Genomic DNA, 26,874 nt, shown 5'->3' on the forward strand with positions numbered 1-26,874 from the left:
CCAATCACCCTCGCCCTGGTAGCAGTGTAAAGCCAGATTAGGGGATCGCCGGGATGGTAAGCGAAGTATTCCGAGGGTATTCCCAGGAGCATAGGCTGAAATGGGAAAATGATAGGTTGATTGAATAGCCCTATTGCAAATTTTCTACTTAGATAGGGTCGAGGCCGCTAGAATGAGCGGTTACGTTGACTGCGCCAGTCCTTTTTTGATAGGCGATCTAAATGGAAAGAGTTGCACGTGATGAGATTAGCGTGTCGCATTTTATTGATATGTAGCTTACTTATGCCGCTCCTCCCTACCTATGTAACTATAGTTACTTAGAGAGCACTTAGTGGGCAAATCAGGGTGCTTAGATGATGTTCAGTGAGCGGGCAGATCACGTTGATTATATAATGGCCCGTGATCACGTCAGGGTTCTCAGGGACGTGCTCGGTTTTACTCAGTGATTTAAAAGCGGCAAGGCCTGAGGACTAAAACGGAAAAGGAAAGCCAAGAAGTGCAAGGAAATCCGTCATATGCATGCACTTGTATATCAAACAATTCAAGATTCTCCAGTATTCTATATTTTGCCAGCTTTTACCAGAAGTGCTCCGCCCCAGCTATTGGCTAATTACCATCTCGGCCCACCGATCGCGGTTTTATTAAGCACTGGCCACGCGTGGTCTGGAATCGCTGTCAAGTCCGCTGCCTATTTGCCCTCACCTCCACCTTTCAATAATAAACCACCCCAACCCAACCCACCATCATGAATCGACTATTCGGCACAAAGACTACAGGCCCCAAGCCGACTCTTCAAGGTGCTATTAGCAATGTACGATGCCCGCACAAGCCCGATCAAAGGCACCCATCCCCGCCCCTCAAGATACCCCACTAACCATACAACAGGTCGACACTCGAGTTTCCAGCATAGATGTCAAGCTCGCAGCACTCAACGCCGAACTCTCCACATACCAGGCCAAAATCGCCAAGATGCGCGACGGGCCCGGCAAAACCGCCCTCCGGCAGAAAGCGCTCAAGGTCCTGCAGCGCCGGAAACAATACGAGGCGCAGCGAGACCAACTCTCCCAACAATCATGGAACATGGAGCAGGCGGGCATGATGCAGGATAATTTGAAGAATGTGATGACGACGGTGGACGCGATGAAGACGACCACGAAGGAGCTCAAGAAGCAGTATGGCAAGGTCGACGTGGATAAGATCGAGCAGATGCAGGATGAAATGGCGGATCTGATGGAGGTCGGGAATGAGATTCAAGAGAGTATCTCCCGGGCCTATGATATCCCTGAGGATGTTGATGAGGCCGAGTTGGATGCAGAGCTTGAGGCGCTTGGCGAGGAATCCATGTTTGAGAGCAGCATGGGCGAGAGTGCTATGCCGAGCTTTTTACAGGATGAGGTGGCTCCCCCGCAGTTTATTGATGAGCCGCCCGAGCAGCATAAGGTCAAGGAGGCCGCAGGCGGACTTGGATAAGACTAATGTTAATGCGTGCTTTTGTTTAGCGGCAACTGGGTGTTCTTCTGTGTCAAGGTGCAGCCAACGGAGTTGATTGGGTGTTTATTTTAAGTTGCAATAAGCTACCTCATATCATATTTGAAGATCTCATGCCATCCATGTGTCATATTATAGCAATTAGGGTGGGTATTATCAAGCTCTATGGATCTGTTTTCGCTACAATCCGGGACGTGCTTTTGTCTGGAAAGGATCAGCATCTAGAGATTAAGATGATTTGCCCAGTCCCACCAGCACCAGCAGGGCCACATTCATCACAACGATGACAATCCAAACAAGAACTGCAACGACCGAAGTGAATAGGTTGTTCCGCATCGGAACTGTCACTACATCGACTTCTCCGTCTCGTTCGGAAGCTTCTTCGGTCCGAACGGTCATGTAGCGGTTGAGACAAGTGAACCAGATCAGTGGCGCCGAGACAAACGGTAGGATAACGCTCAAAGCAACCTGACTGGCAGTCAGAGTCCTGTCAAGACCCTCCTTGCCAACAGCCCCAGCAATGATGATGCTAGGAATGATACTGACCGAACGGGTGATGAGTCTTCGAAGCCATGGTCGGATGGTCCAGTTCAGCATCCCCTCGCTAACCATTTGACCAGCAATTGTGCACACGATTCCAGCGGAGATACCTGACAGTAGCAGGGCGAGAGCAAATACTAAACCGGCAGCTGGTGCGATCGACTTAGAGAGCAGGTCATGAATTCCGAACAGGTCGGCACTGCCTCCGCCAGGGAGATCATAGAGAGCAGCACCCGCAACAATCAAGATCGCGCTATTCACAAACAGGGCGAAGGTGAACAGTGACAGCGCTAACTCAATGATGGAGTATTTCATGCAGCCGCGGATTGCATGGATCGATGGGCGATATTTTACTTCGCCGTCGGCGCTCCCTAGAGGCATAGAGGTCTCCACGTAACCAGAATTGACGTCGAATTCCTTGAGACGGGATTGAACCACGCCGCTGCCAAGAAATAGGGAGTGTGGCATAACGGTAGCACCGAGAATCCCACAGCTTTGGTACAGACTAAAGATGCGTTAGTAGCTGAATACTGTACAGAGGCAGCTGAACAAACTTGCCCTTCTGACTGAACAATAGCTGAAGATGGGACATATCCGCGGAACACTTCACCAACTGACTGGTTCTTTACGAGAGAGAGCTGAATGCAGAAGCAGACAACAACACCTAATACCAAAGCCATGACAAAGAATTCGAACAGTCGAAGTCCTACCATCTTCCCATTGGGTCTGTAGAAAATGAGAATGAAAAGAACATCCACTAGTGTGATAGCACAGCCAGCCACCAAGGGGATTTTCAATAGTAAGTTCAACGCGATCGCTGATCCAACCACCTTTCAAGTTTGTCAGTACGTCAATTAAGACCTCTATCCAAAACGGGACACTCACCTCTGCAATATCAGTCGCAATAATGGCCGCTTCCGCGAGGATATAGAGAAAAATCACAAGCCATTTCGGAAGGTGCTCTCGGCAATTTTCAGCCAGGTTCAAACCAGTCACAGAGCCCAGCTTGATACACAGGGACTGCAAAAGAATCGCAAATAGGTTGGACAGGAGAACAATAAACAACAAGGCGTACTTGAAGTCTGCACCGGCTGCCACATCGGTGGCATAATTTCCGGGGTCGATATAAGCAACCGCGATAAGAAAACCAGGGCCGATGAAACGGCCGAATTTAGCGAGCGATCGAGCGCATTGCAGAGGAGAAGACTTCAAGCTAGTATAGAAAGAGTGGCGAGGTGACCCGCTGCTCCCCGGGGGTGAATCACCTCCCGAGTCCGCAGCGGTCACTTCGCCGCTTGGCACCTTTTCCTTTCCGGGGTCTTGATCCTGCTGACTGATGGGTCTGTCATCGATGCATAGTGGATCATCTCCAGCTGCATTGGCAGAACTGGCATGTCTGCGATGTACTTTGGAATTGGCGAGACCATTAAAGTCATTCCGTGTAGTGGTGTCAGGGCTGAAGGGCGGTGGGCTTTGATTCCAGCTCGGGTTGTCGAGAGTGTCGTCAGTCCGCGAGGGGCAATTCATGCTGCAGGCTTGGCTCTGGATGTCGGCTCGATCTAGTGTTTAGCTGCTCTGGAAGATGATTTTATCTTGAATTAAGCCTTGAATTCTTGGGTGTAGACCAAAATGTAATTATGCGATAAGTAACTTGGTGGAATACTGCCAGTCCGAAAATGCCCGATGTTCGTTATTCTCCGTTCTGGCACCGGCAAACCCTAAGTTGTATATAAACCAGACTTGTCTCTCATATATCGCTTTGTATCCTTCAAATCACCGCTTATATCGCAGTTTTACATTCTTCCTCGTCTTTTATGTCTGCGTTTGAGGTGTAAGGACTTAAGTACCCGCCACCGGGAAGTCGCAAACGGTTGTGGATCGAATTCCACTCAACGCACTAACTGCATAAAATATGATCAGAAGATCTGAAAAAGTGGTTTGAGCGTCGTTCGACATAACTGCATGTAATACGATAGTGGATTTATTCTCAATGGGGCCAGTCCTGCCGGCATCGGCATAGGTCAATAACAAAGAGGCATGATAGTTGCAACTATACCCTGTAAGATATGAATTGTAGGTTGGTACTCCGTAGATACGATTGGTATTTCGTATCATTTATATTACAAAGTAGATGTATCAAGTGTCAATCAAGGATCTATCCAATATATACAACTAGCCGGATGCGTACAGTAATAACAACAATAACAACAACAACATTAACATTCACAGTCAAATAAACAAAAAGATGCAAGGACTACATGCAAGCTGAGAAATAACACCAAATGAATGGCAATAATAAGCAATATGACATGTCTAGCCCCCAGAAAGCAGCGCAGACAAACCCGATATGGCGCACTGTTGCTAATAAACTCCAAGTTCACCGCCAAGTCCCGGCGTTGCCCCTCGCAACCTCTTTACCCGCACGTTGTTTACTCCTCCACCTTCCATCCAGCCAACCCCAAGGATCGTCTCATGCGCTAAGTCGAGGCGAAGTGGATCAACATCTTGATACTCGATGACGGTTGCTGTTGGCAGCAAGGCGCCGTTGATTCTTCAAATTCCGCAGCTTGCCCATCTGAGTCTTTTATTTTTCTTCCACCCGGCCTATCCTCTTCCCCGCATTTTTGTTCTTTGTTGAGATTGAAGGGTTTACTTGACCACCTCCCTTTTTTGACCGCGTTGTTGTTCTATTCTGCGTTTGTTTGCACAGATCCCGTGAGTTCGAACTGCAACTACCCGTTCCCCTCCACAGGTCTTCATGCACTTCATCTGCTAACAAGATGTACCTAGTTGCTGGTCAAAGAGGATAGCGATGGCTGCGAGTACATCTGGCCCCAAAATCTTTGACGATGCGAACCGATCCCCTACCAAACAGTCCATGTTCCGGGCCATGATGTCGTCCAAAACCCATAAACGGAATCAATCAGCCGACGATGCCGCCGCCGCGCGACCTATGCCGAGATGCAAGCCAATCGAGAACATCCCTTTCCAGTTCACCGAGGAGCCTGGTTTCATTGCTGGCTACCACCCACTCAGTGAGATTGTCCCCAATCGTGATGCGGGCGACCACGGAGTGGCCGCGCCAAAGATGGGCGGCAAGGAAAGCAAAGGTGCCCTTCATAAGAAGACCAAGAGCGCTGTCTCATTGAAGTCTCTCAGAAATTATATGGAGCGGAGGGATGGTAAATCGGAGGAGCCACTTGAGCAGAATGATCTGTCGCCCAAAAAGGCCAAATCATCTAATAGTCTCTCGGCCATCCTCAAGAGGTCCCAACGGGGAAGGAAGGATGGCTCGAAGCAGAGTCGCGACAAGGAAAACCGCAGCCCGACTGACTTGATTGATAATATGCCATCTCCAGTCTGGTCACAGGACTCGGCCTCGGTTCGCAAAGAGGCTATTGGCCGATCCAGGCCGAACTCGACCGCCGACCTGAGGCGAACTGTAGAGGACGAGGTCTCTCTCTATATGCCCAAGGGCTACGGGCCAAGCCAGCAACGCAACTTCTGCGACTACTCCCAACCATCCCTCGCCAAACCGACTGACCATAAGCCTCGTCCGAAGTCAGAGATTCTTACAGGAAACCGAAAGGTGAAGGATATTCTTGGGTTGCAGCGCGCACCTTCAGGAGAGAGCGACCCCATTGGGCAAGGCGGTAGTGCCTCTTTTAAGAGCAGGGGGCCACCGAGTCCACGAAAGATATCCCCGTCTACCATGCCAAAAGAAGAGCCCAAGCGTATTTCCCGTGTACAGGCTGCTATCTCTGCATTCAATGCAAAGGGGCGAGATGCTGAAGTGCATCAGCATCTGAACTCCAAGGACCTCGAAAGCGAGTTCGAGAAGCTGCTGGTTTGTTGGCCGGACTATATACAACCGATTTGAATATCAAGGCTAACCTACCGTTAGGATGCAAGGAACATCCCTCATAACATGAGAGATAAAATGCGCTCACTTGATACTAATATCAAGGCTGATTTTATCCAGAAAGATCGGACAGAGAATATCACTCCTCCCAGCGCGGGCAACGATAGCCGTCGAGGACGCGGCAAAGAATCCAAGGAAGACTCCCAATCTCAGGATCGTAAAGGCTCTCGATCACGATCTAGGAGCCGCGGCTTCTCCTTTAAAGGCCCCTCGTCGCCTGGCAAAAAGTTGCGAAGGGATAGTGGAGCATCAAGCCGGATGCGGCCAAGGTCTGTGGATCTTTCTCAGCCTGTTGGTGTCTACACCACCCTGTCAGCCAATGCCTCAACAGCATCACTTGCTGATGCGGCCGCTGTCGATACCGCAGCGGATCCTTCCGACTTTGTGCATTACCTGAGAGAGATCCAAAAGCCCGAGATGGTTGAGGTGGGAAAGATGCACAAACTGCGTCTTCTCCTACGTAACGAAACCGTCCAATGGGTCAATGACTTTATCACTGAAGGGGGAATGGATGAAATTGTGCAGCTTCTCTACCGCATTATGAAGATGACCTGGCGGTATGTATCCTGTCTCCCTCTTTCTAACCAGTAGCTAACCCGTCTACAGTGAGGATCACGAAGACACCCTTCTGCACCAGGCATTGCTCTGTCTGAAGGCTCTTTGCACTACATCTGCGGCCCTGGCACACCTCACTGCCATCGAGGATGAACTTTTCCCCGCTCTGCTGCATATGCTCTTTGACGAGGAAAAGAAGGGTCCCAGTGAGTTCACCACTCGGGGTATCATTGCAAACCTGCTGTTTACGCAGCTCTCCACTGCTCCTGTTGGTGAACTGGGGGCCAAGCGCGCCAGGCAGATCCTTTCTTATCTGGGGGACCCAGCGCCACCAGTGGACAACCAGCCACTGACCTTCATTGCGAATATTTACCAATCGCGACCATATAGAGTGTGGTGTAAGGAGATTACCAACGTGACCAAGGAGGTCTTCTGGATTTTCCTTCATCACCTAAATGTGATTCCCCTCCCCAAGTCGGAAGACCTTTTCGGCGAGAGGATACCAGTAGACACTCGTCCTTATAACGAGCGTCACTTTCCAGTCCCTCGTCCCCCTGTTCCAGCTGCCCCATACGTTGGAGGTGTTGAATGGGATGCGACCAACTATCTTGCAGCACATCTCGATCTTGTAAACGGCCTGATTGCCATGCTGCCCACCACTGACGAGCGAAACCAACTTCGTGATGAGCTCCGTGCCTCTGGTTTTGAGAAAGTCATGGGTGGTAGTCTGCGTACTTGCAAGGAGAAGTTCTATTCTTCTGTGCATGATTGCCTGCGAACCTGGGTCGCAGCTGCAGCCGATGATGGCTGGCCGTATACCTTTGTACGCGAAGGCCCGCCCCGAGGAGGCGAACCTGGCTCACCCACCAAATCCCCCAAGAAGGTCGCGCCTGGTAGTCCTAGAAAAGGCCTGGTCGATGAGCGGCCGCCCAGGCTGGAGCTTGCTCTGGACTTCGCGGACAACCGCCCAGCTGCTGGCCCGATTACCCCGTCGAGTGACCTACGCAGCTGGCTTTAAGAACCGGGTGCGCAATCCCCCGGTTCGATTTAACGAATTTCCCATTCCTCTCTTGTCTTTATTTCTTATCCTTTTCTTTGGGTTTCATACGATCATGACTCGGCGTTAGGGCTGGTCCTCAAGCAGCCCCACCCCAACTTATTTTGTTGGTGTTTTTTTTGTTTACTTGATCTTTGGAGTTTACTGGTCGTCTGTCATTTCTGACAGGCCTTGGCATTCTTGGTGTTATTGGCATGTTGACTGCATTTCCTTGTCCAGAGAAGTCCTGCGGACATGATGTAATGAAGCCATATTTGGCACAGGCGAAGGAGCAAAAAGCGAGAAAGAGACAGACTGTTGATGTTTCCTGTCTCTTTCTCCTTCTCTCCATGGTACAGCGACGCCTGTTCTTCCGACAGGATTTCTTCACGACAAATGATGAACAGATATGAGAATTAAATGAATCGACAGTAGTTTTCTTATTGAATTTTGGAGTTTTCTGGCAGACTGCAGGTGCAAGTAGGGAATCTAGTTGAATATTGTACAGAATATATTGATGTCAGACACAAATATGACTCGACTACGAGCTCTCCTCAGACGCTGTATTATCCTTCTGATCCTTTCTCGGGCCAGGAGGTGGTGCACTGGAGAATACAGTCTGTAAACCAGCAAAGAAGCTTTTCCGAATCTAGAAATAATGTTAGTCAAGACACAAATGAGCATAATTTGCAGAGAGATATCTTACCGCATGGAATGCAGTATCATCCGACTCCCACTCCATAAAGAGCACCGCATAGATAATGACAACTACGTATCATAAAAAGTCAGCATCCTTCCTCAAAATCAACCCCATTATCCATTACAAGTGTATAAGCAATTCGCAATCCACAAATATCCAACCCTAACCCCATCTCAAAAGAAAACTCACATCCAATAACAACCCACTGTCCCAACAAAACAGCCTTCATAAACTTCGGCCGGGCATACTTCAGCGCCGCGCGCCGCCGGTACTTGCGCTCAAGCCGAAACTGGTGTTTCGGGGACAGCTTGGACATATCCGGTGGCCATTGGCGCTTTGGCTGGTACGGGCTGTAATAGACATCTTCAAACGAGGGCGGGGAGGAGTCGGGTTTGTTTGCGGAGAGGCGGAAGGGTGAGGGGTCTTTCGTTGGTGGTGAGGCTGTGAAGGCTGTGAACGGGGTGGTGGTGAAGAGGCGGGTGGTGCTGGGGCTCTGTTGGTGCGGTTTTCCTGTTAGTTTTTGCTTTGGATTTGGGCTTGCAGATACGCTCGAGGGGCATTCTAATCATATGCTCCTGTTTTGTGAGGGGTCGGGTCGCGTACAAGGTGCCATGATGGCCGGGTGAGTTGGAGCTTGCAGGCTGAGGCGCTTGTCAATGTGCTTGGGGGTGATGCGCGCGCTGATGAGGCGGCGGTTAGGGCGCGTCGGATCATGGGTGTTTATCTGCTTGGTTTGGTTGTCTGTTTGGCTTTCGGCTCGGTTGGAGGTATATTGGCTGGTGGTTCTTGGGAATATGGATCGTGAATCACTGTGATTTCTGGTAGGTAGTTTTGGTTTATAATATACAATCTGCTACTTATACCATATACTCCCCTGATAGCTCAGCTGGAAGAGCGCAAGACTGTAATTGTCCTGTTCTGCAAAGAACCTGTCATCTTGAGGTCCCTGGTTCGATCCCGGGTCAGGGGATTTTTTTATTTCCCCAAACTCCATTTGTATAGATCGTATGGAGTATGTATGCCCTATCTGATTTCTGCGAGGTTTCTCTCTAATGTTTCTTTTTTTTTTCGGATAACCAGCTGTCTGATTGTATAGAACTGACTTCTCATATCCGCGACTATAGTCCGTGGCCAATTCTTCAATGGCACAACCCACGTCCCGCCTCGGTCTGTTGGCTAATATATAAAACTGTTAGTAGTAATGATATGTATGCTCTCACTGCTGATACGATTGATTTGGCTTCACCGGTAAATAGTTACTTCTCTACTGCTACTATTGCTGTGAACCCATTGGCTACGGCTGCGCTATCGGCTAGCTAGTCCGTATGAACAAACCATGGTATAGCAAGCATACTACATAGGCTCCAAGGACCAGCATGGTGGAACTCATATCTCAACATCCCAATGTCTTTTATCGTTGAGAATTACTTCTAACCCTTCTACGCTTTCTATGCTGTTCACCTATTACAGGTGCATCTTCTCATATTTACTCCGACTTTATGGTCATTCATTTCGCTTGGTCCTTGCATTTCGGTAAATATAATATTCGCCGAGTCGTTGCTTGTCGTATATGAACGAAATACAAATTATAGCTCTAAGTTGTGAATATGTACGTGGATTTCTATGGGGGTTCATGGGGTTGTGGGTTGTACGGGCTTTATGGGTTATACGGGCTAGACGGGCTCTACAGGCTTCACGGGCTTCACGGGCTAGACGGGCTTCACGGGCTCTACAGGCTTCACGGGCTTCACGGGCTTCACAGGCTTCACGGGCTTTACGGGCTTCACGGGCTTCACGGGCTTCACGGGCTTCACGGGCTTCACGGGCTTCACGGGCTTCACGGGCTTCACGGGCTTCACGGGCTTCACGGGCTTCACGGGCTTCACGGGCTTCACGGGCTTCACGGGCTTCACGGGCTTCACGGGCTTCACGGGCTTCACGGGCTTCACGGGCTTCACGGGCTTCACGGGCTTCACGGGCTTCACGGGCTAGACGGGATTCACGGGCTAGACGGGATTCACGGGCTAGACGGGCTAGACGGGCTGGACGGGCTTCACAGGCTTTATGGGCGCACCATACCAATTCGAATAAACCGGAAGCCAACAAGACCCCGAGGGAACAATCATGAACAATTCATAGACAATCATGTCAACAAATGATGATCTCCCACAGATGTTGAAGACCTGACCCGACAGCGGACATACCACCGCCGATCAATTGAAGCTTGGACGAAAAGGTTAGTGGCTCCCCCACCAAGCACGGTCCCATATTTGAGGTTTCAACTCGTATGAGGACTGCTTATTGTGTAGTTCAGTGACTATTAATAACCAACGAAGTACCATGACCCATCATTTGAAGGAAATTGGGCACCTCGACGGAGTAAAAGGTAATATCGAAGGCATGAAATTGGTGTCAAAGTTGCGGGGGAGACATACTCTGCCATGCCCCAAGGCCTCGTGTTCCACCGGGAAACACGGACCACTGCTGCACTAACCCGTATGTAGGCTGCAGAAGACGGGATAGACGAATCGGCCAATATGCGGGACATTTCCCCTATCGCCAGGTCGACTGATCAGGGAGGGCCGTCCAATCTTCATACCCTACTCAAGCCAGACATCATTTATTTCAATCCAACAATGACTGCCAGTGAGTGTTATCAGACGATCGGTGTGTAGGCATTTTACTGACAAGACTAATGTGCGATCCACAGAAAGTATGTCCCCGTCGCACGATGAGTTTCCCCCGCGCGTCGACCTCCTCAAGTTGATGGCTCAGAATCCACTTCCTCTGCTCGCCCCTGGAATGGTAGATCCGGCTTCAATGGCGGATTATGAACCAACCAAGCAAGCTCAACTTGTCTTGGAGAATCTGAACACCGCGCTGGCTAGGAATGATGCGGGGGCGCTGAAAGACTGCTTCTGGAAGGACCAGGCATATTGGAAGGATCAGCTAGCACTGACGTACCACTTACGGACATTCAAATCACCTGGCATAATTGCTGCCAGTCTGTTGGAGACTAACAAGCTGGGGGTCATCAAGGGTGATATAACGGTCGATGGCGGGGCCATATTTATCCAAGCGACGCCAGTGCTTGTGGGCATGACCCGTGGAGATAGAGCTTGGTGAATGGTAGCTGACCTTTTGTACACAGCAATTCATTAACTGCGGACTTGCCTTTCAAACCAGCTCACCGGCTGCCACTTGCAAAGGAAAGGTGATACTCCTGCCAGTCAAGGGCGCCAACGACATGATAGAGTGGAAAATCTGGGTTCTCGGCACCATTCTCAAAGATCTAGATATACAGAAAGAGAACGAGACTTTGCTTCATTCTCCCGGAAGACAATTTGGTGGGATTGAGAGCTTTGAGACTGAAGTGTTCATAATTGGAGGTGGAAATTCGTAAGAAGACGAAAAAGCCTCGAACAATATCCATGCTAACCTGCCACTGGATGATAAAGAGCTATCGCCCTTGCGGCGCGCCTTAAAGCATTGGGGGTCGAGAGTGTCATGGCCGAGCGCAATGTCCACGCAGGGGACAACTGGGCTCTCCGCTATGACAACATGCGTTTCCATGTCCCCACGTCACTCTGCCACTTGCCCTATATGGGTAAGTTTCTCATGTCTTGATATCTGAGTGAGCGATTGATACGAAATCTGGAAACAGACTATGACCAGAAGCTCCTTACTTCCCACCGTCTTTCGAAAGAGGATCTGGCTTCCCAGGTACGACAATATGTCAAGGCTTTCAATCTCAACATGATCACCTCGGCACAGATTCAATGGACCGAGTATGATCCATCGACTAAGCGGTGGATAGTCAAGTTCCAGACTCCTGTTGGTCAACATAAAGCAATCTCTAAACACGTTGTCATGGCCGCAGGTATTGCATCCCAAAAAATGAATATACCATCGATAGCAGATTCCCACCTGTACAAAGGTACCAGTATTCATTCAGAGCAATACAAGAATGCCGAGCAACTGAAGGAGAAGGGGGCGAAGGTGAGTGAAGCTCCGATGCGAAAAGAACCGAGATTGACCGTATTACTTCCACTCCAGTCAGTCATAGTCATTGGCTCCGCCAATACAGCCTTCGACATCCTCGAAGATTGCTACGCTGCAGGATTCCAAACAACAATGAACGTGCGATCGCCAACATACATAGTCCCAGTGGACTACGTCGATAACCCAGCCAGCCTAGGCGCCTATGATTCCGGCGTTGAGCTCGCAGATAACCGTTTTATGACAGTCCCGACAATCATAGATGCCCAATTCGCCCGCAACTTGTTTGCGCATTTCGCATCACAGGAGCCAGATCGCTACAAAGCTCTGGCAGCAGCTGGATTCCCCGTCCTGGACAGCAACAACCCAGAATGTGCATTGATGCAGAACCTGATCGAGCGTGCTGGCGGACACTATGTCGATGTGGGCGGTACCAAGCTGTTGGAAGAAGGCAAGGCTGGTATCAAAGCTAATGTTGAGCCTGTTGCATACACGGCAATGGGGCTGCGGTTCTCGGATGGCAGTCATATTGACGCGGATGCTGTCATCTGGTGTACGGGATTTGCTGATAAAAACGTGCGCGAAACTGCCGCTGAGATCCTAGGAGGCTCTCCAGGTCAGGCTCCCGGCGGTGCCAAGAATGACAAGAATAGCGTGGACGGTGAGGCCAATAGTAAGAAGAAGCTCGGCCCTCGCGAGATTGCTGCTCGCATCGACGCCACATGGGGTGTTGATTCCGAGGGCGAGATACGTGGCTTATGGAAGAGGCAGTCACGCCTTCATGACTTCTGGGTGATGGGTGGCTATACACAGCAACACCGGTGGCACTCGAGGACGTTGGCGCTTCAAATCAAAGCTGAGTTGGATGGTGTTTTGCCGCCGGCTTATCTAGATACACCGATCTTGACCAATTAGTGAGTATAGCTTTATTTTTGACAAGAAATTGAGTCTTCCAAGGTTGTCATTAAGTTAAAGTGGACATCGCGGGTATAAGTCAGGCCCAGTTGTTTTTATTACTCAAATATGATAATCAACCAATCACATCCCCTGATAGCTCAGCTGGAAGAGCGCAAGACTGTAATTGCCCGTTCTGTAAAAAGAACTTGTCATCTTGAGGTCCCTGGTTCGATCCCGGGTCAGGGGATTATTTTTATATCTTTAAAATTTCCGAGTGTTTTCTTTTTAAGCCTTTAAAATAATCAAGAAGTTCACTCCAGACTCCCACGGTGTACGGTACATATATATTGTAGTGGGGTTGTGGGCCGTACTTGCATTGCAGATATACAGTGACTGTTCATAAGTTTTAACACCCCCTAAAGCCCCACCCATATACCGCCTTCCTATACAGTCTACACCGCCGTACAAAATGCGCAGCAAGCATGGGAAATGAATTGATCTAAAGCACCTAAAGCATCTCTGAGACAATGCTTCACCGAGTACAGGCTATCATTGACAGTCAGAGGTGGTATATGCCATATTAGTAGATACTAGTTTCAATTTATGGAGTTTTAGACTGGCAGAATATTACATAATCTAGGGATGTGGGGCTAGGGGGTGTTAAAACTTATGAACAGTCACTGTATGTACTCCATAATGATACCTCGGTTCCCATTCTATCGCAGTACACATGTCAAAGGCTATAAGTCCCTACCATCGAGCTGGCTGAATCATATTGTTCTCAGTGACAGAGGCCGCAAACGCGGCCGACTATTTTGTAGTTTTAAGGTACAACAAATGTCAGTGTGTGTTATTCGCAATATATATCTCCATATCCCTATCTAGAACTTTTAGCCACCACTTGTAGTCGAGCCCAAGCTGCTTCAATATGACTTGGAACATCCACATGAGCAATGAAACCACGTCCCCGAGGACCATAACCATCTTTATCATCCCTCAACCTTGGTACCTCGCCCATGATAAGCCCCAAAAACCGACTTTGTGACCACAACTCTGACGGCGGCGACATGTCTGAATACTCAATGACTCCGCCACGAGACAATTGCACCTGCGGCACAAATACCGGGCAACTAATTACTGAGAGTGGAGGTTGGGCACCTTCATAAGTCTTCTCAAACGATGCCCTGGTCCTGAGCATCATCGTGGGGTCTTGAATGATAATGCAAGTGGCTGGTGCCCGAAAGCCCGCTTCATCGAGGACTTTGCGAGAAAATGAAGCATTCTGTCCACAATTTGTTGATAGGGGTTCAAGGAGAATCTGACATCCTTCCTTGGTGATGAGAGATCGATCGAAGAACTCGCCTAGAATTCGTTCGAGGACTTTGGCCTCAGGGAGACCTTGGATCTCATCTGCAATCCGCGAAAAGGCGGGATGAGATTTCACTGCATCGTAAAGGAGCTCGGTCGAGTGCCCGATGCCCCCGCACAGTACGAGAGCTTTGGTAAGAGATGGTCTTTGCTGAAGAGCCTTGAAGAGGATCTCGGCACTGTGGAGAACCGCTGAGGCGCATATGACAATGCAGTCGACTGGGGATGTCGTGGAGAGATTTTGTACTTGATTGTCGCTGAGAAATTCAGACAACAGATTGATATCCGCGACCGTATGGGAATTTGCGGTCATTGTGTTGGATCGAAGTAGTTCGTTAGGGAGAAATCACACCAGGGAGGCAAAGTTTGTATGTAGCACAAAAATACAAAAAAATCCCCTGACCCGGGATCGAACCAGGGACCTCAAGATGACAGGTTCTTTACAGAACAGGACAATTACAGTCTTGCGCTCTTCCAGCTGAGCTATCAGGGGATGTGATTAGAATAAACTTTCCTTTCTTGATATATGAGGATGAAGAAAGTTCAAAGGTATTAATCTGGCCATTCCGAGTTATTCGTGGACACATATTATTTATCCTCCGTATTCAAAGTGCGATACTAGTCTAGAGAAAGAATTTTTGTGCAAACAACACCTGAAAAATATTGATATTATGCACCATCTTATGCCGAGCCGATCTACTTTACATGACGTCGCAAAACCTTCGCATGTGATATCTGATTTCACATGCCCCACGTCGGAGATCCCGTGACTTCCACGGATCAACAATGATGCGGCTAAATGGACCTCGGCACTTTCCCAGAATGCGACAACGGCCAGTAACGGCAGTCGTCCAAAGGGGAAATACCACCGACTCCACGGGCCTGATTTATAAATCAAGGCTTCCCCGGATATTTGGATTTATTATCCTCGCTTTCGCCCTATTTTTAATCCTCATACCTCTCCCATATCTCCATAACATACTGAAGTCATGTCTAACGGTAAGTGCTGTGCATGTAACAGTCATGGGCATGTATTTAACAGAATACTTCGTGCCTGGTGGCTTGTTCCAAGTTATAATCGAAATAGAATCAGCAAACTAACTTCTATCTATAGCCCAGCAACGTCTGAACCAGGTTTCCTCCCACTTCGGCCCTGGCGGCAAGAAGGGAGCCGCCGCTATCATCGAGAAGCACCCGGATGACATTGTCGTGACATGTGCCCTGCGCACCGCCTTCACCAAGGGTGGTAAGGGTGGATTCAAGGATACCGCTGGTGCTGATCTGCTTGCCGGTGTCTTCAAGGCTCTTCTGAACAAGAGCGGCGTTGACCCTAGCGTCGTTCAGGACATTGCTGTCGGCTCCGTCCTTGCCCCCGGTGGTGGTGCTACTGAGTTCCGTGCTGCCGCTCTCGTGGCCGGCTTCCCAGCGAGCACCGCCGTGAAGAGCTTGAACCGTCAATGCTCTAGCGGTCTCCAGGCTATCGCCGATATTGCCAACGCCATCCAGGCTGGCATGATCGATGTCGGCATTGGCGCCGGTGTTGAGAGCATGTCCTCTCAGTACGGGTATGTTTCAAACCCTGGCATTCCCTCGTTCGATATCATGACTAACAGGTTAACACAGACCCGGTGCCGTGACCGAGTTTTCCGACCTCCTCGAGAGCCACCCCGAGGCCGCAAACTGCAAGGTCCCCATGGGTGTCCTGTCCGAGAACATGGCCAAGGACCGTGGCGTCACCCGTGCTTCCCAAGACGCTTTCGCCGCCCACTCATACCAAAAGGCTCTTGCCGCCCAGAAGGCCGGTCTCTTCAACGAGGAGATCGCGCCCCTTGACGTGAAGTGGACCGACCCCAAGACTGGCGAGGAGAAGACTATCACCGTGAAGGCCGACGACGGCGTCCGCGAGGGTATCACCGCCGAGTCATTGGGCAAGATCAAGCCTGCCTTTTCCAAGGACGGCTCCATTCACGCCGGTAATGCCTCCCAGATCTCCGACGGTGCTGCCGCCGTCCTCCTTATGAAGCGGTCCACCGCCGAGCGTCTGGGCCAGAAGATCATCGGCAAGTACGTCGCTGCCAGCGTCATCGGCGTCAAGCCCCTGCTCATGGGAATCGGCCCCTGGGCGGCTATTCCCATTGCACTGGAGAAGGCCGGCATCACCAAGGATGATGTCGACATTTACGAGATCAACGAGGCGTTCGCTTCCCAGTGTGTCTGGTGTATTAATGAGCTCGGCATTCCTTCCGAGAAGATTAACCCCAAGGGTGGTGCTATTGCTTTCGGCCATCCTCTTGGCTGCACTGGTGCTCGCCAGGTCAGCACATTGCTTACTGAGCTCAAGCGCACAAACCAGAAGATCGGTGTCACCAGTATGTGTATCGGTACCGGTATGGGCATGGCCGCCGTCTGGGTGTCGGAGTAAACGAAACTTGAGTTTCGGTTGTATATTTGCACAGCGATTTGGCTTTTAGCCCTTTTTTTCTTTTTTGGATACACAGATTTCTCGTTATGTATTGTATACTTCGAATACCAAAAGATTGGACCAGCATATATGCTATACATTTGATAATATTATTTCTGTAGGGTTCTTACTGGTCCACTACCTACGGCAGTATTTAGCCGTCAGTGAACTGTATCAGATTTTGCCTGTAGTATAGCTTGCATCTGAATACATCGATATCAATCCAAATTTTATACCTTTGTATACATTCGGCTGAAAGTAGGCCATCAGCGGAATTGCTTAAAAGCATCAGTGACGCTCATTCCCTGCGCAACGGCCTCAATGGCCTTCTCATCCATGGTAGTGAGTTTAGGCATGAGCTCAAGCACCTGGCCGAGCAGCTCGCGAGGAATGGCCACCACTCCTTCCAAGGGGTCACAGAAGATGATATCTCCCTAAATGCGTTGCAATAATTAGATCCTGAACTCTACATGAAACAATCGAATAGCACAAAAACTAGAACTCACAGGCGAAACAGTGACACCACCAATTGTGATAGGCACATCACGAGCACCAGCCTTGGCCTCGGCATTGGTGCCAACAGTAGAACTAGCACGAGCCCAGATCTACCACCATGCGAAAATTAATCAGTAACGCTACCAACAAACCCATTAGACCAACGACAAACCGGAAGTCCAGTGGCTTTCAATTCCCTCAAGTCTCTGACACGGCCACCCACAACCGTGGCTTTGATCCCGAGGGCTTTCATCCGGGTCGCCATGATCCCGCCCGTCACAGCGCAGTATTGGCCCTCAGGCTGCTCGATGACAACGATGGATCCAGCGCCAGAGGAATCCGACTCTTGAAATGCGCCGACGTGATCTACCCAGTGCTTACCCGGCGGGAAGCCGTGCTTCTGGGGATTTTCAGTCGCGATTGCTGGCGGGCTGGCGTCTTTGGCCAGGAATTTGAATGTTGTGGCCGGAGCCGCAATCTTGGGCATTGTTTCATTCCGCCCTGTCGTGGGCGAGAATGGCACTGGTGGATATATGTAAGTGGGGTTATTGGAGTTATAGTCAGAGGCTTTGCCGATGGTTTACCTAGATCTGCGAGGTAGCCTGCTCTTGCTGTGCTGCCCTCGGGTGTCTTTTGCAGCTTGATGAGGGCGTCTGATACCTGGGAAATTAGAATGTTAGATGCATCGTCTGACGATTTATGGAAAGCAACGCTGGCATACATCGCAGGGCGAGTAGTTCGCAGTCAATGTCGCAAGTTGCTCGTTTAGCGTAGCCATTTTGTTCAGATGCGGGGTTCACGGTGGGAGGGGCAATCTGCTATTGAAGTTGGGTAGATGCTGGACTGTACAAAGTAGAGTTTAGACAAGAAGTAATAGAGAAATGTGATGAGCTAAAGGTTCATATTCGCTGATCGAACCACATGTCCGTAGGTCCGGATATCGGATGAATACTACATCATCGGAGATCTACACGGAGCGTGTAAAGGTACGTTTCACAAGCCTATGTATTGCTTAGTCTTGAGATATTGAGAGAGTAGTAACAATCAAATTCTCTATTTTCTATATCTTATATACAAATTTGTTAATTATGTCTAGATAATTCTGTTCTTCACAAGCGGCGGTCATAGCCGAGGTGATTGATAACATTAACCTGTAGGAAACATGGGGTATCAAGGAACAATATACATGTCATATGTACAGGAACAGAGTAAAAATATATTTATTAGTACTGTAAGTACAGGGACTAGTGTTTCCATTGCGATTTTTGTTGGAATTATTATTCATGCATATCCATAGTTATGTCGTTTATGTCTGTTCATTTGTATAGAATGTGCCTTGTCATCTTTTTCTATGTACACTATTCTAAGCTATACAGATTGACTCGGCGGATAACACTCGAAAGTGTATGTGGGCATCTACAAAATGAATTATGCACAAACCCAGCCAGACACTATATAAGCTGCGCGTGGAGGCAATGATGTGCGGGAAAGTGTGGGGGAAAGAATATTGGTCATCAAAATACCAATGACATACATAGTTAACTAGTCCTCGAGAGAGAGAATCGAATAATTCCGACTCTCAATGGCCAGAGACAGTTCCTATATCTCTTGAACACACAAATTCCAACAAGGAACCCCATCAATGGCACAAAAACCCACATATACCGATCAACAGCTGGAGTTATACTTGAACCGAATCAGATACTCCCATTCCGCCCGATCCCAGGGCAATCTTCTTCAACATCTCCGCCAGAATATCGAGAATGACGCACTTTCTGCGCTGGGTGAGCTGCAAAGGCAGCATCTCACTTCCATCCCATGGGGCAATTCAGCGCTGCATTACTCGCAGCATCATACTATATCTCTGAACCCGGAATGTCTCTTTGAGAAGATGGTGGAGCGCCGGCTGGATGGGTATTGCATGGAGAACACCGGCATCTTCTTTATTGTCTTGCGGTCCCTGGGGTATCTTGTTTACGCCACTGGAGGTAGAGTCAGTCATGCGGCGGCGAAGGGAGTGGATGATGGATTATATCTGCCATTGTAAGTTCTCCGACGGTTTAGCATTCCGAGTATTCCCAGTAGAGCTTACACTATTGATCCGAAGTGGACATATGGTTCTGATTGTGATCATCGCAGGGGAGAAGTACATGGTATGGCATGAAGGTCTACTGTAGCGTATGAACCATGCTAACGGATATGGATAGGTTGATGTCGGCTTTGGAAACAATTGTGCCACTGCTCCACTATTACTTCAAGAAGGTGCTACTGCTACGGCTATCGCACCATCTGAGATGCGTATTGTCAGAGAAAGCATTGCTGAGTTCACAAACTCAAGCCAAAAGATCTGGATTTACCAAACAAGATACAACCCCGAGAGCAAGTGGTTGCCACAGATATGCTTTTCCGATATGGAGTTTCTACCGCAGGATTTCAGCGTCATGAACTTCGAATCCAGCCAGAGCCGAACAAGCTGGTTCACCCAGATCTTTGTCTGCATGCGAATGCTTTTGGGCCCAAGCGGCACAGAGATCGTAGGTCAGTGCATCATGTCGGGTAAAGAAGTCAAGATGAGATTGCGTGGGCAAACGGAGATCTTGCAGGTGCTGGAGACCGAAGAGGACCGCGTCGAGGCCCTGGCCGAGTATTTCGATATGCATCTCCGTGAGAGTGAGATCCAAGGTATTCGGGGAATGACCTCGGAGCTCAAGTAGACTGAGCGGACTACTAGGAAATCCAAGAGAACAAATGATATGGTACAACGACGTTTCTAGAGAAATTGCAGTGGATATGTATGATCATGGGGTAAGGAAGGCGCAGACATTGAACGTAAAGGAAAAGAGGTTGCATTTTGAAACTAGTAGATCCGATTCTCGATCTATGTCTCGGTCAGCGTTTCTGCATGGAGCCTGGAACCAAAGGGACAGGGGATCTGTTATTCGTACCTTCCAAGGGTTGCTGACTTCGAATCCGGTGGGTGCTTGGTGGTTGCTGGACTGCCCACGGAATGAGCCTGTGATGCGCAGGTCTCTCTCCATCACTATTGTTGGTTGGGATTAGTCTCATATGATTTTCCTAGGCGCTTTTGGGTCGGCCGATAGTCTCGTAATCACTCACTTTGCTGTGAAATTGTTAGCTAATGTGCCTCTAAGTCCCGACCGCAGCCGACGAGAATGAAACACTTACTCTATCCCACAGGTCCCGGTTCCAGCGCGCCTTCTTGCCATCGTTGGCAAAACGCTTGACATAGTGGAGACCGTAGCCAGTCACACCAAACATCTATAGCGATTGGTGAGCTATAGTCTCGGCAGGCATTGACCAATAATACGTACGGTCATGATAATCCCATAGGGAATCAGAGCCTCAAAAGGGACACCCATGGTGTGCGGTTGTATGGGTATGTAGATAATCGGAAAGAGCTATCAAAATAGAATCAGGAGCCACAAAGCCTCTCACGGACTGAGGAGAGTAGATCGATCGCGGAGAGTGTGGAGGGGAGTGTCTCTTCCTACAGCGACGGGCTTGAGGTCTCCCCCGCCCGAAGTGGTTTAGCCTGGGCTGACTCAGCACGCTGCAACGACACTCACAGGACAAGGGGCGTGAAGGCCGCTGCAAATCGCATTCGATTGTAAAAGAGACAGGCCCCGGTGTATGGACTGCCAGTTGACGCGTCTGGTACGCTTTTAAATCAAGTATTGCACTGGTTTCTTTTGGGGTAAGTTTTCTCTGTTTTGCGACGCGCTTGCGATGCCTAGCCACTCCAGCCGCAGACTGACACCTCTTGTTTGTTTAGCTTCAACTTTGCGCCTGAAAACTTTAAGCGTCAATCCCGATCGATACTTGTGTTCGCGAATATCTTCGGTACCACTCTAGCCAGCCTCGAACCCGCTTTTGATCCAGATGCACCCCCGGATCAGCGCCGACGTCAGCGGGGTGCTTCGATCAGTCTAAGCTTCTTTCACCAAAAAAATACCCCAGTTAGCCTCAGCGCATACAATAAGCACTACTGTGCTCAACCTGGCGGTGGCGGTAACTTTCACTATGGCGGCGACGGTGCCGCCAGCGAACGATGAATCGGGCAAACTTGACCCGCCTGTGGACCCGGCCGATAGCGATCTAGATGCGGAGGGAGAAGAAGAGACTGACTTGTATGAAATGGATCAACGGCTTCAAGATGCCGTCCACCGAGCATACACTGGAGAAGTTGATGAGGATGGCCCGGATGAAGCTGCGGATGGAAAGAACGGCAGCATCAAGTTGAACGGGGAAGATGATGATGACAATGATGGGGCTGAACCTGTTGGAGCTGTCAAGCTACCCGACGATGACGCGGGTTCTGAAGAAGACTATGCGGAGTCTGAGATAGCCGATGCAGATGCCGACCCCGGGTTTGAGGCAAATGAACGTGACGCGTCAGAACCCGAATCAAGCGACCACGAGTCAGAAGCCGAAGACTGGGAAGCTGAGAGCAATGGTCGCGAGGATGTCGAGACTGATATTCGCAGTGGCTCAAACTGCTTGTAAGTGGAAGGGCTCGCCGCACTGGGCGCATAATCAGGATGTTTGTACTAACGGACCAATAGGGTTTGCAGTCAAGACGAGGAACACGATCCAAGCGAAGATTTTGAGGAATGGCTCACTTGTGTTGTTTGTGGTGATCACTGTACGTTACGCTGCTTGCCCTGCCCTTTACCTGTTTATTTTGAATCATCACTGACTCGATACCCCAACAGCCCATCGGCAATGCGCTCGGGAACAAGAAGCATTTGATGAAACGGATGGTACGCAAACACATGCTCTTCGATCTCTGCTTTATCCCGCTCCGATGTTTTACACGCACTAACATCAACACAGGCCCATGGAGGTGTCCAAGCTGTGTTCAAAACAATTTAGAGCCTGACCCGATAATAAATACAACGACAGAAACCACACTCGGAGCCTCGGCCCTTCCCAAAGAGCTTCTGCCTGCGCACGCTGGCACACACGACGAGGGATTCCATTCTATCTTCAACACAGGCGTTGACGACGAGATGCTCAATAGCTCGCGATCGCTTCGAAAGCGAAAGGCCTCATCAATCGAGGCCGAAGAACACATACCTGTGCTTCGAAAGAGACTTCGACAAACATCTTTCCGCTCCGATAACCCAATTTTGAATGATGCGGCCTTGGAGGGGGATGCGATTGCTGATGGTGATGTCCAATCTCCTGCTCGGACACGTTCTGTACGCGTGAGACGAACTCGCGCAGTGGACCGAGAGCACTGCCGCGTGGTAACTAGGCAGTTTGGAAAATTGATTATTGGGTTCCGGCTGGACGAGGCAAAAATGTCCAAAATAACAGGCACTCAAATCCGACCGCAACGCAAGAAGAAGAGAGCACCAAAGCCGCCACCTGTGGCCCCAGAACCCCAGGCACATTTCGTTCCCCTTCCCCCCATATCCTATAACTCCATGACTTTGTTTGACCGTGAGACAGACGACGCCAAATCAAAACCATATGGAGGCATTCTGTCTGAAAGCGAACAAGATACATCCAGGACACTTCCCACACAATTCGATCGCGACCGATTCGAACAGGCGCGTCTGAAAGCCGAAGATGAATGGCAACAGAAAGTGAAGGAAGCAGAACTCAGCGGCGAGGCCACAGCACATGCATCACAAAAGGTTTCCGGTCCTCCTTCCAAGATCAAGTCTATCAACTTTGGTGGCTATGAAATCGAAACCTGGTATGCAGCGCCTTACCCGGAGGAATACAGCCGCAACCGTGTTCTGTACATTTGCGAGTTCTGTCTCAAGTACATGAACTCGGACTTCGTCGCCTGGCGCCATAAACTTAAGTGTCCTGCGAAGCATCCCCCCGGTGATGAGATTTATCGAGATCAATCGATCTCAATCTTCGAAGTTGATGGGCGTAAGAACCCAGTGTACTGTCAAAATCTGTGCCTTCTTGCGAAACTTTTCCTAGGCTCCAAGACTCTTTACTACGACGTTGAGCCATTCTTATTCTATGTCATGACTGAGTATGACGATTTGGGCTGCCATTTCGTTGGCTACTTCAGTAAAGAAAAACGTCCAAGCTCAGCGAATAACGTTTCCTGCATTCTTACTCTGCCTATCCATCAACGCAAAGGCTACGGAAACCTCCTTATCGACTTCTCATACCTCCTTACTCGCATCGAAGGCAAAAATGGATCGCCCGAGAAGCCTCTCTCCGACATGGGTCTGGTGTCGTACCGAAACTATTGGCGATTGATTTTGTCATACCAACTTCGTGATTTGAAGACGCCTGTCAGCATTGCAGATCTGTCTGATCGCACAGGAATGACGGCAGATGATATTGTATCCGCCCTGGAGGGACTTCGAGCTCTCGTGCGGGATCCCATCACCAAGACGTACGCCATCCGTCTCGATCACAAATATTACAACGAGGTCATCAGTGGCTGGGAAAACAAGGGCTACGTCCAGCTCAATCCAGATGCGCTGCTCTGGACACCTTACATTATGGGTCGTAGTAATCAGTCTCATTTCGATCGTGCTCCCATTCATACCGTCGCCCCCCGAGAGGACCCGGACGAAGATGAAGATGAGACCGAGGCAAGAGCGACCGACTATGAGCGCAATATTCGAATGATGAATGCGTCGGTTGGAAACACTCTCGCAAACTCCGCTGGACCGCCTTCCACATTGGCTTTGCGGCCTAATGCTAATGGCTCCCACCATTCTGCGTTCAACCCCGAACCACCTGCAATCCCCAACCCCGCCGCTGGAATCCCACCCTCCCGGTTCGAACTTTGGCCTCCTGTGCCTCCTGCAGCACCCCCTAAACGCAGACCTGGCCGCCCATCTGGTAGCACCAAAATCAATAGCATGTCAATGACACCCACGGCTGCCCGTAATGGCGGTCGCGGCACACCTCGGCGACCCTCCGGGCTGGCAATGGTCACCCCCGGAGGCAGCACTCGTCGTGGGAGAAGCTCTATTCTCACGGACTCTCCCGCAGCTGAAGCAACATCTACCCAGGCTAATGGTCACGGAACGGAACAGAGCGGAGTTGTCGAGGAAGAAGCTGTCGTTGATGAGGATGCCAAGGACACGGCTCCTGTACTCGAAGAAGGTACCGAAAAAGAACCGGAGCGTGTTAATGGAAATGCTGCTCCCAAGGAACCTGTCAAGACGAATGGCATTGATGCTACCGAGCCGTCCAATGACGATACGGAAGCACCTAGTACCCCCGAGAAAACTAACTCCATCTCGCGGTCACCTGGAACAGCAGCCTCCCGTCGATCCAGCGATAACCCCAAGAGACCGCGATCAGTCCGGAAGGCTTTGGTCGAGAAAATCCACGTTATGGTTCCCGCCGAGCTAGAGTCTGCTTCCAAAGGTGAGGGCCAAAAGGCCGTGCCCACTACCAATGGCACCGACGCAGATTCAGACGCAGATGCAGACGCAGATATTGACGCCGAGTACGAAGTGGATGGGGATGTCGTGATGCAGACATGATAATCTTGAAGCTGACGATTCGTGGTTTTTTTTGCCTGCAAAGCAAGTTACGCATGTGGATAGGGCGTTTGTTCTAACGAAATTTCCGATTCCTTTATTTCTCCCTTCTCTTTTTTTTCACGTGTTTCCGGGAACTGCACCGTCCCACCGTTCGATTTAATATTTTTTTTTCTCCATTTCTTTTCTTGTTCAAAGGCTACGTTACGTTAAGTGGGTGTCCGGGGACGAAATGAGTGTCATGCGATACTCGTCGATCCTCTCTGGCTCATTTACTAGTCCATTTTCTAGGGATTTCATCCAGCACGGAGCAGGGTGTCTGGAGTTTTTTTGCTTGGGTGTTTCTTTTCTACTTTCTATCTAGCTGCGATGAATGAGTACAGTGTGTGATTAGCATGTCTCATGTCAATGTATCAAATACTGGGTAGCTCTTTGCTCTAGTGTACATACGGAGTAGATGTGCCTGGCACATGATATATCCAAGAATAAGAGTCCTGTCGCAGGAATGCTGGTTGAAATTTTCAAATAGGAAAGACCTGTAAAAATGCCGAAATTGGAGAAAGAAGATAACAATAATATTTTTGATAGCTTCAATAATAACTTGTAGCCAATTGTATGTAGTCCTAGACCCCCTCTATATACGAGTTACACTGCAGAGCCTATCGAGTCACAACGGGAGGATTTCAGGCCATACCGGTGAACGGTGGGACCAATACAGAGCGCAGGTAATAACTAATTAACTACTAGTAGTAGCATCTTGAAGGATAAATTAAAAAAATAAAGAGGAATACAAGATCACCTCAGTGCAATAATATAGTAAGTAAGTAATAAGTATAGTCCCGACAAAGCACCGATCGACAAAAGATCGGCGGCCACGGCGCCAACACGGACCGGACAGCTGTCAGGGAGGGAACACAACCATGGAACCACCGCCCAACCACCACGGAACCATCGCAGGGCCAACATTTAAGCATAAACACAGTAGCGCCTAACCACTGGATCCCAATGGAGAATGCCGCTGTCAGATATATTACCTGTTCACTGTGAGGTTCTTCGTCTGTCTGCGTGAATCTGGAATTTTTCCCCTTCTCCCGTCTCCGTACAGTTACCGTCTTGAGTACTCCGTATGTATGTTGTAGTTGGTTAGTTAGTGCTCCATCGCGGCACCCCCCTTCCCTTCTTCCCTTTCCCTCACGGCAACTCCGTACCTCGTGTTGTTGAAGTACCGAACAGGGGTTCGTTGCTACTTGGGCTTTTTTGTGGATTGGATCTCCACGGGTCCCGTTTTGAGCTTCCTTTCGTCCTATTATTGACTGGAGTCTGGAGTCTGTAACTAACTAACTTGGCCATCCCGACACTAACAAGTTTCCCGGGGGGTTTTTTTTTTTCCTGTCGGGGCCGCTGTGGATTTGGGTCAGGGTGTGCGCTGTACTTTTAAATTGGGAAAAGGAAAAAAAATCGAAAAATTCGCTTCCTTTTTGGCGGTCACTTTTTAATTTTTTTTGCGTTTTTTCGCACTCGAACTTTCTTTTCTTTCTTTTCTCTTTTCTCTCTTCGTGTCTCCCGACTTGTTAGCACAAATGTCACGGCCAACCCTTCGCCCAATTATTCCCATCGGTCTTGATGAGTCATGCTGGTTTTCACCTGAATCATGTCTCTGCAGCAGAGGAAATGATGGCTTTCCTCGCCATGACCGAGATCGAGAGTTGGGACTTCTGTCCTGGCCCCGGAGCCGAATCCCGGAAGTCAAAAGGAAGTGACAGGTCGTGCTCCCAGCGCGGCTTGCTTGTCGCATCATGATATGCGTCTAGGGCTGCGAGTTTTTTTTCGGGCCTATCGACTGCATTCCCAGGAACTTGTCGTCGGGGTGTGATGCAATGCATAAGAACCAACAGTTCAACCCCAGTCAGAGCAAAC

General features: G+C 49.6%; 14 protein-coding genes across 14 annotated transcripts; 9 read left to right on the top strand and 5 right to left on the bottom strand.

The window, feature by feature from the left end:
- Positions 1 to 745: 745 nt before the first annotated feature.
- N7518_009017 (putative SNF7 family protein (Cta1)) lies at positions 746 to 1,470 on the top strand (the record flags this gene model as incomplete). Its single annotated transcript, XM_057189944.1, has 2 exons — positions 746 to 811; positions 886 to 1,470. 2 exons carry the CDS (start codon positions 746 to 748, stop codon positions 1,468 to 1,470), a joined length of 651 nt encoding a protein of 216 aa, XP_057037600.1.
- A 246-nt stretch (positions 1,471 to 1,716) lies between these two features.
- On the bottom strand, positions 1,717 to 3,555 carry N7518_009018 (NRAMP family metal ion transporter; the record flags this gene model as incomplete). Its single annotated transcript, XM_057189945.1, has 3 exons — positions 1,717 to 2,533; positions 2,587 to 2,858; positions 2,914 to 3,555. 3 exons carry the CDS (start codon positions 3,553 to 3,555, stop codon positions 1,717 to 1,719), a joined length of 1,731 nt encoding a protein of 576 aa, XP_057037601.1.
- A 988-nt stretch (positions 3,556 to 4,543) lies between these two features.
- N7518_009019 (uncharacterized protein) lies at positions 4,544 to 4,818 on the top strand (the record flags this gene model as incomplete). Its single annotated transcript, XM_057189946.1, has 2 exons — positions 4,544 to 4,654; positions 4,675 to 4,818. The coding sequence occupies 2 exons, from the start codon at positions 4,544 to 4,546 to the stop codon at positions 4,816 to 4,818; spliced, it is 255 nt and encodes an 84-aa protein (XP_057037602.1).
- Positions 4,819 to 4,840: 22 nt separating this feature from the next.
- Positions 4,841 to 7,523, top strand: N7518_009020 (uncharacterized protein; the record flags this gene model as incomplete). The annotated part of the gene is made up of 3 exons (XM_057189947.1): positions 4,841 to 5,875; positions 5,933 to 6,507; positions 6,557 to 7,523. 3 exons carry the CDS (start codon positions 4,841 to 4,843, stop codon positions 7,521 to 7,523), a joined length of 2,577 nt encoding a protein of 858 aa, XP_057037603.1.
- A 559-nt stretch (positions 7,524 to 8,082) lies between these two features.
- Positions 8,083 to 8,955, bottom strand: N7518_009021 (uncharacterized protein; the record flags this gene model as incomplete). Its single annotated transcript, XM_057189948.1, has 4 exons — positions 8,083 to 8,190; positions 8,248 to 8,309; positions 8,431 to 8,734; positions 8,845 to 8,955. 4 exons carry the CDS (start codon positions 8,953 to 8,955, stop codon positions 8,083 to 8,085), a joined length of 585 nt encoding a protein of 194 aa, XP_057037604.1.
- Positions 8,956 to 9,848: 893 nt separating this feature from the next.
- On the top strand, positions 9,849 to 10,233 carry N7518_009022 (uncharacterized protein; the record flags this gene model as incomplete). Its single annotated transcript, XM_057189949.1, has 2 exons — positions 9,849 to 9,882; positions 9,977 to 10,233. 2 exons carry the CDS (start codon positions 9,849 to 9,851, stop codon positions 10,231 to 10,233), a joined length of 291 nt encoding a protein of 96 aa, XP_057037605.1.
- A 644-nt stretch (positions 10,234 to 10,877) lies between these two features.
- On the top strand, positions 10,878 to 11,367 carry N7518_009023 (uncharacterized protein; the record flags this gene model as incomplete). Its single annotated transcript, XM_057189950.1, has 2 exons — positions 10,878 to 10,887; positions 10,952 to 11,367. 2 exons carry the CDS (start codon positions 10,878 to 10,880, stop codon positions 11,365 to 11,367), a joined length of 426 nt encoding a protein of 141 aa, XP_057037606.1.
- Positions 11,368 to 11,748: 381 nt separating this feature from the next.
- N7518_009024 (uncharacterized protein) lies at positions 11,749 to 13,155 on the top strand (the record flags this gene model as incomplete). The annotated part of the gene is made up of 3 exons (XM_057189951.1): positions 11,749 to 11,848; positions 11,906 to 12,240; positions 12,298 to 13,155. 3 exons carry the CDS (start codon positions 11,749 to 11,751, stop codon positions 13,153 to 13,155), a joined length of 1,293 nt encoding a protein of 430 aa, XP_057037607.1.
- An 859-nt stretch (positions 13,156 to 14,014) lies between these two features.
- On the bottom strand, positions 14,015 to 14,818 carry N7518_009025 (YdcF family protein; the record flags this gene model as incomplete). Its single annotated transcript, XM_057189952.1, has 1 exon — positions 14,015 to 14,818. One exon carries the CDS (start codon positions 14,816 to 14,818, stop codon positions 14,015 to 14,017), a length of 804 nt encoding a protein of 267 aa, XP_057037608.1.
- A 473-nt stretch (positions 14,819 to 15,291) lies between these two features.
- On the top strand, positions 15,292 to 16,927 carry N7518_009026 (3-ketoacyl-coA thiolase peroxisomal A precursor; the record flags this gene model as incomplete). Its single annotated transcript, XM_057189953.1, has 3 exons — positions 15,292 to 15,562; positions 15,620 to 16,070; positions 16,129 to 16,927. The coding sequence occupies 3 exons, from the start codon at positions 15,292 to 15,294 to the stop codon at positions 16,925 to 16,927; spliced, it is 1,521 nt and encodes a 506-aa protein (XP_057037609.1).
- A 305-nt stretch (positions 16,928 to 17,232) lies between these two features.
- N7518_009027 (RraA family protein) lies at positions 17,233 to 18,239 on the bottom strand (the record flags this gene model as incomplete). Its single annotated transcript, XM_057189954.1, has 5 exons — positions 17,233 to 17,400; positions 17,473 to 17,571; positions 17,634 to 17,983; positions 18,046 to 18,121; positions 18,183 to 18,239. 5 exons carry the CDS (start codon positions 18,237 to 18,239, stop codon positions 17,233 to 17,235), a joined length of 750 nt encoding a protein of 249 aa, XP_057037610.1.
- Positions 18,240 to 19,103: 864 nt separating this feature from the next.
- Positions 19,104 to 20,175, top strand: N7518_009028 (arylamine N-acetyltransferase family protein; the record flags this gene model as incomplete). Its single annotated transcript, XM_057189955.1, has 3 exons — positions 19,104 to 19,504; positions 19,569 to 19,614; positions 19,669 to 20,175. The coding sequence occupies 3 exons, from the start codon at positions 19,104 to 19,106 to the stop codon at positions 20,173 to 20,175; spliced, it is 954 nt and encodes a 317-aa protein (XP_057037611.1).
- A 143-nt stretch (positions 20,176 to 20,318) lies between these two features.
- On the bottom strand, positions 20,319 to 20,841 carry N7518_009029 (NADH dehydrogenase [ubiquinone] 1 alpha subcomplex subunit 1; the record flags this gene model as incomplete). Its single annotated transcript, XM_057189956.1, has 5 exons — positions 20,319 to 20,339; positions 20,407 to 20,501; positions 20,579 to 20,582; positions 20,648 to 20,740; positions 20,794 to 20,841. 5 exons carry the CDS (start codon positions 20,839 to 20,841, stop codon positions 20,319 to 20,321), a joined length of 261 nt encoding a protein of 86 aa, XP_057037612.1.
- Positions 20,842 to 21,502: 661 nt separating this feature from the next.
- N7518_009030 (uncharacterized protein) lies at positions 21,503 to 24,960 on the top strand (the record flags this gene model as incomplete). Its single annotated transcript, XM_057189957.1, has 4 exons — positions 21,503 to 21,981; positions 22,045 to 22,124; positions 22,195 to 22,242; positions 22,316 to 24,960. 4 exons carry the CDS (start codon positions 21,503 to 21,505, stop codon positions 24,958 to 24,960), a joined length of 3,252 nt encoding a protein of 1,083 aa, XP_057037613.1.
- Positions 24,961 to 26,874: the final 1,914 nt, after the last annotated feature.

This window comes from Penicillium psychrosexuale (assembly GCF_028828465.1).
Source record: "Penicillium psychrosexuale strain IBT 29551 chromosome Unknown utg000005l, whole genome shotgun sequence".
Lineage (NCBI taxonomy): Eukaryota > Fungi > Ascomycota > Eurotiomycetes > Eurotiales > Aspergillaceae > Penicillium > Penicillium psychrosexuale.